The sequence below is a fragment of the Haplochromis burtoni genome, unplaced genomic scaffold (genome assembly GCF_018398535.1).
Source record: "Haplochromis burtoni strain Fernald_Lab_line unplaced genomic scaffold, NCSU_Asbu1 Contig_4, whole genome shotgun sequence".
In the NCBI taxonomy this organism is placed as follows: Eukaryota; Metazoa; Chordata; class Actinopteri; order Cichliformes; family Cichlidae; genus Haplochromis; species Haplochromis burtoni.
The window spans coordinates 3,204,249-3,217,721 of NW_024582365.1; the positions used below are offsets into that span (position 1 = coordinate 3,204,249).

Consider the following 13,473-nt stretch of genomic DNA (forward strand, 5'->3'; position numbering starts at 1 on the left):
GCGCTACCGTAAAGACTGGTGTAAAAGCGCAAGGAAATTTATGCGGCGGATAGGAGGCGGCTGGCTTGACCGCGGCTCACAAATGACGGCTCACTTTACCGCAGTGTTCTACCGGCACTCAGCACTATCACTGATGAAATCTATCACTAGAAGCAAGCAGTCTCTTTGCAGTGACCTCAGATTGTGCTGATGATATGTGATGCCCCATTTACCTAAAAATAGGTAATTCAAACATATTTGATGTCGTGGGAAGTGATAAGACATCAAATCAAACAGCTGAAAACAGAAAAACAGGCTATGAGCGCTTGTTTCTGAACTGATAGCAGCAGCACTGATATAGCACTGCCCCCCAGTGGGCATTCAAGAAGCTGCAAGTGGCCTATGTAAAATAAGAGATGTTTTTATACAATTATGTTTTCAATTACTGTAAGTATAAATAGGAAAAAAAATCAAATAAAAGAAACCAATAAGATTTAAATCACACCTTTTGAAATATGACTTGTGAATCAGAGAGTTAAAACTGAGCCAAAGGTATCAGCTGGCAAAAGGATTTATAAGAAATTAAATGTCTGGGTGGACCACAGAGCTTTTAAACCCTAAGTAGCCTCAGGCTTTTCTCTTTGGAGGAACAGACAACAGTAGGCAGATTTATTTTTCATAGAGCATCTTTATAGAAAAACATTTCTTCACATTTTCCAAAAAAAACAAAACAAAAAAAAACAACATTTTTTTGTCTTTGCACTTATTCTCTTTTTTAGGTTATTTATTTTAAGGTAAGGTCCTTTTTTTTTTTTTTTTTTTTTGTAAGTCTACTAAAGTTGAACATTTTTAACATCCATCTGTGTCAAAGGCTCTTGCTGAGTTGCTGGGGCTTGTAGAAGGTGTCTGTTAGAAAACATGGGCGTTCACAGCTGCAACGTTCATCAGAACCGGCTCCGACCTACACCAAGAAAGAAAAACAAGAACTGTTCCCACTCGGGCAGGAAAAGCTTTCCCGCCTGTCAGCCGGGCTCGTTTCCGGCCCACGTTCAGCCTCCAGTCGTCACATCCTTCCACTTCAGCAGCACTCCAGTTTTAGCCTGAAGGCACCTGTGTTAACAGCGCTTTTTGCTTTAGTCGATATGGACTTCAGTTTCTGTTCTATATCCTGCAGTTACCAATTCTAAATCTACAGTCTGTCACACTTCTACAACTACCCAGGCCGCAGCATGACAAGTAGGTCCTACTGTCACCCAGAAACAAACAAAACAAAAAGTACTCCAAAAGTTTACAAAAAAAAAAAAAAAAACTGTAAAAAGAAAAGACAGAAAGGAGATACAGGTGTTATTAACAGCTACTCTGCACATCGCTCTGCTAAGTGTACCACGGGTTCTCTGCTGTGATGATCTACTTCGATACAGTTCACACAAAGAAAGAAAAGCTTTAACACAAAGCCCCGAACAAAAATCTGAACTCACAGATCAACCTTAAGTGTTATTTTTAAAATTGCTCCAATTGATTTTTTGTACTTTTGTGAAAGGTTGAGGTCTTAAAGAACCCGTGGTCTAACATTTAGTCTCTGATTTGATCGTCTCTGAAGCGTGTCAGTGGGGAGAAAAAAAAAGGAAAAAAAAAAAACGTGGCTCAGCTTACTCGTCGCTGTAAGAAACAGCTTACTGACTTCTTCAGATTAGTTTCAGAGTCCCTGTGCCAGAGCTAAACTGAAAATATTAGAGCAATATTTCACTGAAATATCCTGAAACGCGTACCTTCACTCAGAAATCGGGGCTGGGAAACAAAAGCAGAGTCTGAAAGTTTGAGGACAAACAGTCAAATCTTTTTCTCTCTTTTTTTTTTTTTTTAAACACGTCATAAAGACGAGACCCACAAACTCAGTATGTCTACTCATTAGCTACCTTGCATTATAAATATATAAAGTTTAAAAAAGTGCTTATTAAAAGAAACTATAGTGATGTGATAACTTCCAGCAGTGTCATTCTCATTTTTGTTCTTGACCAGCATTAATACGAAATGTCAGGGAGAGCAAAACGGTCGTCCTTCACAGTCCTCCTCCAACACTGACAAGGATTGTCCACAAAAAAAACAAAACAAAACAAAAAAACCCCAAAGAACTGGTCTCCCATTAACATTCATTCAACGTGTACACAAAGATATACGTTTTTGGAAAAGCATAGTTAATACAAAAGGAGACTTCTCAAACTAAAGAGGAGAGTATTGGCCACTGGTAACACACTGCTGCTGCGACCGACTGGAACACAAGACGACAGGTAAAAATTAAAATAACTAGCAATAATTGCACATAACCTTCGAGAGCCAAGATGTCTGATAAGAGGACTTCACAATAAGATGAGTTGCAGGAGGGGTGTGGCACGCTATGGTTTAAATATACTGGATCTGAGGAGAAAAAGCACATTCAAAGAGGCACAGCTGCAAACGGTGCAGCTGTGTCCTTAAAAGTGCCGCTCTCATCCCACGTCACCGGCTGCGCTTCAGATGTCTTCATCCTCTTGTTTCCGGGTCTCTCTGTACCGGCGAAGAGTTTTAATGACGTGCCTCTACATCCTCTTAGGCAATCATGTACTGAGTGATGGCTCTCAGCGCGTACAGCAGCTCCGCCTGCAGCCGGGCCTCCATGATTAGTAAGTTTATGTGTATCTGAGGAGAGAAAAAACTAAACATTAACACCGAGGGCTGATGCTAGTGATAAGTAACAGTTTCTGGGAATGTGTTGAGTGGACAGGTTGATGTGACGGGGAATGCGCACATTTGTTGGAGTTATGCTTGTAGTTCAAATCTGTGCTGTAGGGGGCGCCAGTATTACTCCCTGGTTTGAACATGTAAACCATGAGCCACAATGGATTTCATCCTTCTGCACTTTCTCCCTGCTTTCCCGCTAAAAGCTAAAAATATATTTAAAAATCTACACTGCAGATACACCATAACCCTACACCCTGACATCCACCTGCAACATCCTGCAACTTTAATGGCCTGTTCAGTACTCTTGTTTCCAGCTCTTCAGTTGGTTCAGAAAAAAGCTGGCAGAAAAAGTGCTGAACTGACCAGCTTGGAGAGAGAAATCCCAGAGCAATGCAGGCACACCAGTACGAGCATAAAATACCTGAACTGGAACTGAAGAAGCTTCTCGGATGAGAGGTGAAACATCTTCAAGAAACTTAAGTCGCTTTCTTTTTAAGCTCCTTAGACCAAGTATAAACCTGTATCAATGTGGCTAGAGTCAATGCAGTTCTTTTCCCATCTGATTTTAGCGTTTCTTGGTTTAGTTTTAGTTGATAATGACCTCAGTTCAAAAGCGAAAGCTCTGCTGATCCTGCCAGATCCTTGTTTTCCTGCATTTGTGCCAAATTAAATATTGCGGCTCTCACTTCTAGCGTCATACGTTGTTTGCAGACATGACAACTTTCTTCGTAACACGAAAAATAGTCTTACCCGTTCTGAAGTCTTAAGTGGAGTCCATCTCAGCGGACACACTGGAGTTTTGGTGGAGTCCGGAAAACAGGCCACAGCCTTGACGTACAGCTTCAAATCTCGCTCCAGCAACTGGTTCACTTCACCGTAATCGTAATCATCGTAGCTGCGACCAAAACCAAACACAACTTTAACTATTGAACACACACACACAAAAAAGCAGGTTTCTGTATGTCTCCTGTATTTATTTATTTTTTTATTGTTTCGGCACGAAGTGGCAGCCTCACCGTATTCCTAACACACAGTGGATGTAATTCCAGATCGCCCTCTTCAGGTCGTCACTGTGCAATGAGGAGAGGGTGGCTACGCTCCTGAACCGGTCATCCAGGAGGTGCCCAATGTCAGAATACAATCTGTTGACTAAGGAGAAGCCGTGATCTTCCCAGGAATAGTCCTAGAGGGAAAAAAGGGGTCACATGAGTTTTCCTCATTGTGAGGAGTTCTGAAAATTGCAGTCAAATAGAAGAACATAACATTTTTTTCCTCGTGATTGATGCCAAACCATTAATCTATAGAGCTTAAGTAGTAAATATTTGAAACTACTTTTCAGCATTAGTAATGCTTTTATTTGCTCTACTTTTGTTTTATTATGATCCCCTAAGGCTAGCCCCACCAATCTATGTACCATGCTGTTCTTCATTTTGTGGTTTTTAGAGGCATTCATTTGTAAAATGATCCAAAAGCGTTGCAGAATATGATTTTGTTATGATTCTTCAAGATTTCTCCCAGATATGTACTAAGTCCTATCTCCACACAGAAAGATCCTGGCCAGATGATAGAAACCCAGGCCCGTCTTGCTCTGAGGCAACAGTCAACTGTGTCACCGTGCCGCTTCCCATCAGAGAATTATGCCTTCTGCGATACATTTATTAGCGGACATCACCTTCGCTTTGTTTTCAGTGTTTAGTAACTGCTAAACTACAAGCTTCGGGCTCTTCCTGCCATGTGCTTCCTGAGCAGCTGCCTCACAAGCCAGGTCTCTATTGTGGTGGTCCTCAACATCTTTCAGCCGCCCCTACAGAGAGGACATGATGCCACTAACAAGCACAAATGGAGGACAAGTTAAATGATGCCATTTGGGGGCAGCTTGAGCTGTGGGATTTAGCTTTTATAGTGAAAGTAGGAAAAAAAGTAGAGGACTTGGAGAAAAGAGACTCCTAGCTCTCTGTTGTACTGTTTCTTCTCCTGTTAACAAATACAGATTTTCTGGTAATTTACACAAAACTTACATTTCTAAAAGCTCTTATATCTATTTTCATTTTATATTGTGCCTTATGAACTGGACCATGATTAAGAAAACGCATCTAATTAAAATATGAAGGGGAAAAAACTTCAGCTCACACCTTGTTAGTTATTCATCTCCTGTTGGTCTGTGAGCCAAAGCAGTGTGTTAAAATGTCAAAGAAAGTACTGATTAACTCACTCTGCCTCGGGCTGCCTGATACCAAATTTACATGTTAATTTGGCTACCAGCATCTCAAAGTGCTTCAGACTGTGGCACAGATGCACTTCAGCAGTGGAGAGTAATAAAACTGTGCTAATGTCTTTAATAGACACCAGCCAGACAATCGGAAACTCAGAACAAAAAACAAAACCCTACACATAATCACACTGACACGTTCACTGCTATAAAGACACTCACCTGAACTCTGAACACTTGGAAGTGGTCCTCCTCCTTGCGCGCAAACTCCTGATAGCAAAAGTCAGGGTCTGTGATAAAACGCGAAGGATCTGCGAGGCATATCATCTCCTCCTCCTCCTCCATGTCTTTAAAAGAAATGATGAAAGCAAAGGAGATGATGAGGCTAAGTAAGGAGTGGTAAACGCTCAGGTTTCACACTGTGCGACTTCACTAACGCTCAAGGAGTGAGTTGGAATGTCTCGGTGGAGTTACCTGTCTGCTGGAGTGTTTGCTTTTCACGCTCTTCCTGGGACTTCTGGATCCTCTCCTTCAGACACGTCACATCACCACTTGAGTCCAGAGACTGCCGATAAAAAGTATCTCATCAAGTTTGATATATTAAAGCAACTGCTAAGGGTACAGAAATAATCGAATTGCGTATGCAACATCAGAAAATATCCAACTGAATTTGATGATATTTATCAAAGGAAAAATACTGAACAAATTAATCGGTCATTTTACACTATTAAACATTTTTTCCAATCCTTATTATATGATGTAAGGCCAGTGAAATAAAAAAAATACACTCCTAAAATACATTTTCATCTGGTAAAACTGGTGATATTTACTTTGGCTATCTTGGCCTTTTTCTTCTTATTCCTTTCCACAAGCACCAGTGGGTTGAGTGACACCAGTATTGCACATATTGGTCCCTTTTTTAAAGCTATTCTAACTATTTATGAACTAATTTCAGTTTATAGCTTCAGATATGTATATAAGTATATTTTTACCCGTCGTCGTGTTATGTGTTCGGAGGGAGTGGCGAGGGACTGAGGCACATTGGTGTTGCCGTTGGCAGCGTCACAGGGGCAGAAGGTCGGCGGAGTACCGTTGGGAGATTTGGAGGAGAGAGGGACAAAGTCTGCGTCTGTGTCGCATCCAAACACAAAGCTGCAGAGGGAGTGGCAGTGGGCCAGGATCACCACGGCCTGCACCAGCTCAGCCAGTGACCAGCACTGCTCGCCCGCCTTCAGCAGCGTCTGGAGAGCAGAGGCAAAAACAAACACACATTTAGAACGAGGAAATGAAATAAAACAAAGCATCCAAGCATTTTTTTTTTTTTTTTTAAATACTTATGTAAATGTTACATTTTATCCGTGGTCTGTCTTTGCTGTACCTGGATATGCGAGCAGGCGGTGAGCCAGGGTTGGTGGGCCAGCACTTTGTTAATGTTGTCAAGGAGCCGAAGGCGAAGGGGTGCCGCCTCCAAACCCTGCAACCACTTGGGATCCCCGCCCACCCTCAGAAAATGCGCTGAGTGCAGGTACACCAGGTAGTTGCAGTGATGACGTGCTGCAGCCTGTTAGTCACAGGAACAAAGACGAAAACTCAAGAAAAAAAAAAAAAAGCTTTGTGTATGTTTGGCTGCATGATGACAGCTGGTGAGGGGTTTGGATGTATACTAGAGAGAAAAGCCAGGTCACTAACCATGATGGCGATGTAATGGCGGTATGGCAGCGGCAGGGGGCCATCCATGTGCAGGATGTAATGCTGTGTGCGCAGGAAGCTCTCCAGGTACTGAGGGTGAGACGCCATCTGCTGGGACACGGCATCTACACTCCCCCTGCTGACCAGCAGTGACACTCGCTCCTTCTCACCATTCACCATCATCTGCAGAAACAACGACAAGGACGAGAGAGACAGTTGGTTTCTGGAAGAGGGACCTTAAAACCATATTGTACCATAAGATATAGTTCTCCCATTTTGTGGGAAATAGCTATAATGGCTGAAACAAAGTGCTGACAGAAGGAAAAAAAAAAAAATGAGAACATTAATGGCTGTGAAAAATCTTAAAATTATGCTGGATGAAGCTGCTCTGAACTACACCACTGTAAATCCAAAATCTTTGGCGGAGTTTGGACGTCACTAAAGAGCGACTTTGACATTTTACAGACAAAGCAATCAGTTAATCCACAATGGGAACACATTTTATTATTTAAAACTGGCAATAAATAAATATATGGGACAAAAAATAAAAATAATTCAGTAACCCGAGGATGACTTTCTTTTGGAGTAATCGTTAGATCTGTAGGAAAAAACAGGCTAGACTTCCGTGTCCGTGACATGGACCGAACTTGTTTTTCCCCCCCATAAATCAGCTGAAAGAAAAACAGCCTTGGGAAAACAGCAGTGATACAGGCGCCACTGGCAAGTGAGCGCATTCCTTGCATTATTCCTTCTCCAAATAAAACAAGCAAACAACAGTAGCTCAGCTGAGAGCTTGTCAGACAAACAGACACCATGGCAGGTTGGCTGCAGCAGGGCCAGATGCTTCCTAGTTCAACACCACTTCATTATTATCAAACACAGAAGCAGCACTGTGGATTTTTTTTTTCTTCCAAAGGTACTTCTACTTCTGTGAAATGAAAATGGACAGCAGCCTGCTAAAACTACAGGGGGGAAAAAAAAAACACCCATGTTTTCCTTAGAAAAGGGGATTTACATGCTGGGAGGAAGCACAGACGAAGCAACTAATGTGAAAGTTGAGCTTAAGAGGCCTTGAAGAGGGAAGCTCATGAGCAGCAGCAGCAGCAAAGAAATTCATAAGCCCTAACAGACAAACAAGGGAGCGACTGGGCTCAGGAGCCAGAGGCCAAGAGAAACAGACCCATGCGGAGAGGGGAGCTGGATCGCCCTCATGGGCACAGCCTCTGTCACCATCTTACAATCGGTTCTAGGAAAAGGTGTTTGGGAACTCAGCCATGAGCAGGAATCAGCTCCACTGTATGTGAAACCCGAGTGTGGACGGCACTCATCAAAGCCAAATGTTTCACTCCAGTTTGGCAAAGACTTCTCCCTTTAACAGCTGAACGTCTGTCAAGGATTACTACTGTCCTGTCAAATCACAGACGCCTCAGCTTATGTCACAGATAGTCGTAGCAAATGGCGACTAGAAGGACTCGCTGCTTAATTTTAGCCTTGTACAGATCTTTGGTATTCAGCTCCATGTGGTATTTCACTTCTCCCTGCAGTCGACCAGGGTTTCCTCCTGATCCTGAAGGAGGCTCCACCTCTTGACCTATTATAGACTCCATGCTCAGATCTTAAAAAACATGTCAAGACAGCACAGATTTAACAAACGTCACACTGAGACTGACTTATTTGTATAAACTACGAGTTATTTTAACTCTAAGGAGAATGCAAGGGAATAAAATGAGCTGGCAGTGAATAACGCAAGCTTAGATGCAAACCCTGACCCTCATTTATCTGTCATCATACATGAGAAATGGTTTGAATGGGAATGTAGAGTGCACAGGTGCCTGCCAATCAAAACCTGACAAGAGCACATTCACAAGAGTAGGTCTGATTAGTATGCTGAGCTGCAGAATCTAGGTTACAGCTCCATCAAAGCACTAACTGGCTCGATGGGGCCTGCACCGCGAAGAAAACACACCAGTCAAATAATTAACATGTAAGGAGATCTGCGCCTGTTTTTTTTCCTAGTCTTTTCATTCCGGCATGAAATGGACTCCAACATAGATCGATCATACTTTTAGGCAAATACAAAAAACAATGACCAAGATGTGCAAGCACAGAAAACTTCTTTATAGGACTAATTATTTTCCAAGTAATTTTGCTGGACAATATAAAAGATGTACTGTTGTGACTTTTTGAAATATTGCCAACTCAGTGAACAGATAAAGTACCCACTGGGGACACTAAAGTTGCTAAAATTACTGTTTTATATTATTATGCACTAGTACCTGCGATGAAAGAGGAATGCTGCCTCAAGTGTATACCCTTCTCCCTCACAGTTCATATTACATAAATCAGATATAAGAAAGTGAGACACCATTTCATCAGGAACAAGCTGGAAAGGGCTCAGGATGGGTTAGGATTATGATGGAGGAGAGCACAGAGGCTACAAAATAACTTGGAGCTGTGGCTGCTGCTATTTGGAAGTTTTTCAGTATATTACAAAAAACCCCAAAAACAAAATCTTGTTCTGACCCCTCAGACTGTGCACGAGGCTCAGCAAGCTCAGCCACACCATAGACAGTATAAAATAGGAATGTAAGGCAGCCGATTGTTTGGCGTTTTAAAACCAGATTATATGAGCAGGAGACTGACTGTGGCAGCAAGCCTCACAATTTCTCAATCACAACTTGTCAACCAATGAACATATCCTGGATTATCCTTTTAACACTTAAAATGACCAAAATTTATGAATCAGCTCTAATGATTTAGAGGGTCCAAGGGCTGTTTTCCAATCCATTTCTATAGGACCGTTAATCTTTTTACAACACTGTCAGCTGTGAGAAAGAATGCACTGGCTTCTCGTTTTAGAGCCTGAAGCCATCTCCATGTTTGTGTATCTCCACCTGTGTGCTTGGGTGTGATTTTATATTTTAAATACTCCCATGAGAAAAATAAGCAACTGTAAACATATATAAAAGGGAAAGTATTTCAAATCAGAGATGGGTATGGTTAACAGTTAAACACCAGTCTACAATCCCATCAACATTATGACAAACCCTCGGCAAAATAGGAAACTAACCCTGAAAATGGCACTGACACTCACCCTGCTGATGCATCTTTTCTCGGTGTGATTACTTCAGTAAAAAGGTTACCGTTAGAGAAGTCAAAGCCAAAATTAAGGACTTGTGCAAAGAACTAAAAACCCACAGTGCTAAGCAGTATTGTCAAATTTTAGCAAACACCCTGCATTCGTCATCACACAGAAAAATACTGACAACACTCATAGAAACACACAGAAATCAGAAAAAGCAACCCTCTAATTGTCATATTCTGTTAATTTTCAAATCTGAAGTAAAATAAGCAACAAACCTACTCTTTTAGAGACTGAGGAGATGGGATTTGCCATCACATAATCAAAGAGGAAATTGGTATTTTGCAAATTTTCAAACATGTCTGGACAAATACAAGGTAATAAGTCAAACTGAAACAGGAACTACAGTGGATGTGAAGGCATTCAGAAAGCAGGAAATGACACATCCTACAGGTTTATGGTGTCTGTTGAGCACACAGAAGCAGAAATCAAATAGAAAACAAAGAGTTTACAGTATGCTCATCAATACATTTCATTTCAAAAATCCTAAATTTTGCTATTTTTTCATGTCCTAGTTCTGTCTTGAAAGTGATCTATCTTTATCCAAACTAATCAACATTTTCTGATTTATATGCGCTGTGGGAAAAGCTTTAGGCAGATGTATTATTGTCCCAATACCCAGCTTTATTGTTATTGCCTGATAACAACCCAGAGAAGCTGCACATAGCTTTGACAAGGCGATACACTCCTTACTGGCCACCCACATGAACACAAAAAAAAAAAAATTGCACTGAAAGAAGAGAGAAAAAAGGGTAAGTAAGGGTGGGTGGTCATATAAAGCAGCATCATGTCTGCAACTGTGTATGCTATTACAAAGCATATTGTGGTTTCACATGTACACTCGGAAGCCTATCAATTCAGCTTACAGTACACGCAAAAACAAAGCAATTTTTTGTAGTCAAAAACAGGCCTGAGGGGGTGACATTAGAGCGTTGCTGTATTCAAATCACAAGATGCAGTCAAACTTGTGGCTTGCCTGCAAAATATTAACATAAACAACCCACAGTAGGGCCTGCTGTGAAAGAAAAAGATTCACAGGTGCAGATCATTTGACATTCAAAAGAAATCTCCTTTTTCCTCAACACGGGAGAGGACAGATAATTTGTGTATTGATCAGAGAGGACTACGGATGAAATGAAAAACAGGGATGACGTCACCGAGAGGAGGAAAGGTAAAGGGAGACAAAGACAGGCTTTGATAGCTGGCTGACAAACAAGCAAGGCTAGGAAGGAGAGCGCTGGACTAAGATGACACACAAAGAGAGGAAAATTACACCAGCAGCCGCTTCAGTGTGTTGGTGCGTGGTGGGCTGCAGGAGGGGGCTGCTGCAGATATAGGAGAAGGACATTCAATCTGCATTCCTTACTGAGTCTGGAAGGGGTTCAACCTCATCATGCGCCCACCTTTATCACCAGAAGAAGCAGCTTGGGGGGGTGGGGAGGTGTTGCTCTTGCAACCTGAACTTGGGGAGTAGTGCAAAACAAACCAGCTGCAGCCAAGATTGGAAAAGGAGAAGGAAGGGAAAGAAGCTGGAGCTTCACATACAACACAACCAAGATAAACAAAACACTGTGCTGCAGGATGATTGGGGGGGGGGAACAAAGGCGAGCATACATACTGCACATGAATGATGGGACCTGTCAGAAAACATGGCATGCAGGTAGAGCAAGGACACTGTAGGGGTAGAAAAGACTTTCCCTGATAATTAGGTCTCACAAACAAGCAAAAGGTTTAAGGTTATCAAATCAAAAGGCAAATGCACGGCCAGTATATATTGCTTATCGTTTGTCTCCAGTTGCAGCAAATTTATGTAAAAGTATAGCAGCAGTTAAAAAAAAAAGCAAAAAAAAAAAAAAGCAGCGCATATTAGTCTTTAAACACAAAGTAGCTGCTCACATTCCTGCTTGTTTTGTTCCATTTCTGGACCTCTAATCTGCAGCAAATACGTCTCTTTCGGGCTACAACTTGGGACAGCGCCCCCCTTTTGTTGTGAAGTGGAAAAACACCGGCAGAGGAGAAAAACAACTTTGATTGGCAGTCCAGTTGAAGCCAGCAAAAAACAGCACAATAAAAAAAAAAAGTTGCCAACATTTAGAGGCACCGCAAGCGACAAAAACCGCACAATGCCCGTCAATCCTTGAGGATTAGGTATGTCTACACGCTGAATGTGTCCTGCAAAACCCGTGCTTGTGTGTTATTTAGGAGTAAATATATGGTGCTGCATTACTTCACAGCCACTTCTCTCCCCAAACCTTCAGATGATGTCATCGTCACCTGCAGCTTTCTCCTCACACTGCACCGTCTTATCGGGCTCTTAGTGCACGGACACATTAATAATCCGCAAAAGCGAAGCCAAATTTAACACAAATATTAAAAGGAAGCGTTTAAATCTTCTCCCTCCTGTGGCAGAACAAAGGCAGAGCCGTCATCTCGCAGTTTGTGCGGTTAGGGTAATGTGTTCGGGCCTGGTTTTATTTACAGAAAAAAACCCAAAAAGAGAAACAGGTAAATTTGTAGCTTTTATCGGTCAAAATTAAGCGTTAAAACAGCGAGAAAGCGCTGCAAGCTTTACGTGACGCTTTAACGGCTGGAGATGGAAACCGAGCTCAGTGCGGTCCTAACCCCCATATTCAACCACTAAAACCCCACTTCTCCGCCGTCAAAATGTCATCTAAGTCAAACTAGTTTTCTTTGTGAACTGTTAAGCGTTAGCGAGCTACAACGTAAGTTTGCTGCGACTGTTTTTTTCCCCTTTTGTTGGTCGCTAATGTTAGCCAACCGTTCGTTAAAAACTTTGAAAAACAGTTAAATCACCTCGTTTTAAGCTTTAAAAGGCATTGAGAGTGAATTCAAGAGCTGCCAAAAAAGGAGATGTTTTCTTTGATATAAATGATCCCTTAGGCAAATGAATGAACGCTACTGAGTTAGCCGCTATTAGCTTCAATTGTCCTAAAACTTACCCCCCTCCCCCTTCTCTGTCGAAATTCAGCTAACCTTATAACCTACCTGTTTCTGGACTCGCTGGCACTGGGTTCTCAGGGGGTACTCCATTTTATTCGTACAGAAGATCATTTTCCAAAAAAGTGTGCTATTTCATGGATGCGGCTACGTCCTTTCTTGGTGCTTTACCAGCTAGCTAACAAAGGCAGAAAGCCGCTGCTGGCTTCAGTCAGTCTGTAGCTGCAGACCGGACTGAGACGAAAACCTTCCTGCAGCTGAGCTGACAGCTCCAGTAACAGTGCGTCCAATCAGAGCGCAGGGGGGCGGAGCTCCAAATGCTAATGAACATCTGCAAACAACCGAGCAGAGAGAGGCGAAAACAGGCCGGGCAGACCGCGGGGCTGGACTACTAACTTACCCCGGGACGGGAAAGTTACTAGGAAGGAGCACTCCGTGTTATTTTAGCTGCCACTAAAGACTTCAAGAACGCACAGGTTCCCCTCCCCCAACTTTATTTTCATCAACATCATAAACAGAACTGCAAAAAAAGTCCACAGATGAAAGAAAAAGAGACAAACAAGGAGAAGAAAAAGCAAACAAGAGAACAAACAAAACACTATACTAAACACGATTATATGTAATAATGCCAGGGTGGAAATTAGATGCATCCTAATTCTTTGTCTTAACTGCTTATCCATTTCAGAGGATTAGTGAGGAGGAAGTGAAGGTAGCTATGAAGATGATGAAGAGTAGAAATGCAACTGAATGCCTGTAGAAGTGTGGAGATGTCTAGGGG

General features: G+C 42.1%; 1 protein-coding gene across 1 annotated transcript; it reads right to left on the reverse strand.

The window, feature by feature from the left end:
- Window positions 1–1,271: 1,271 nt before the first annotated feature.
- Window positions 1,272–12,957, reverse strand: sesn4 (sestrin 4). Its single transcript, XM_005913300.3, has 9 exons — window positions 12,744–12,957; window positions 6,596–6,778; window positions 6,285–6,467; window positions 5,899–6,147; window positions 5,381–5,471; window positions 5,129–5,253; window positions 3,714–3,880; window positions 3,448–3,592; window positions 1,272–2,655 (listed from the first exon to the last, which is right to left on the reverse strand). Exons 1-9 carry the CDS (start codon window positions 12,807–12,809, stop codon window positions 2,566–2,568), a joined length of 1,299 nt encoding a protein of 432 aa, XP_005913362.1. The 5' UTR covers window positions 12,810–12,957; the 3' UTR covers window positions 1,272–2,565.
- Between the last annotated feature and the right edge of the window lie 516 nt (window positions 12,958–13,473).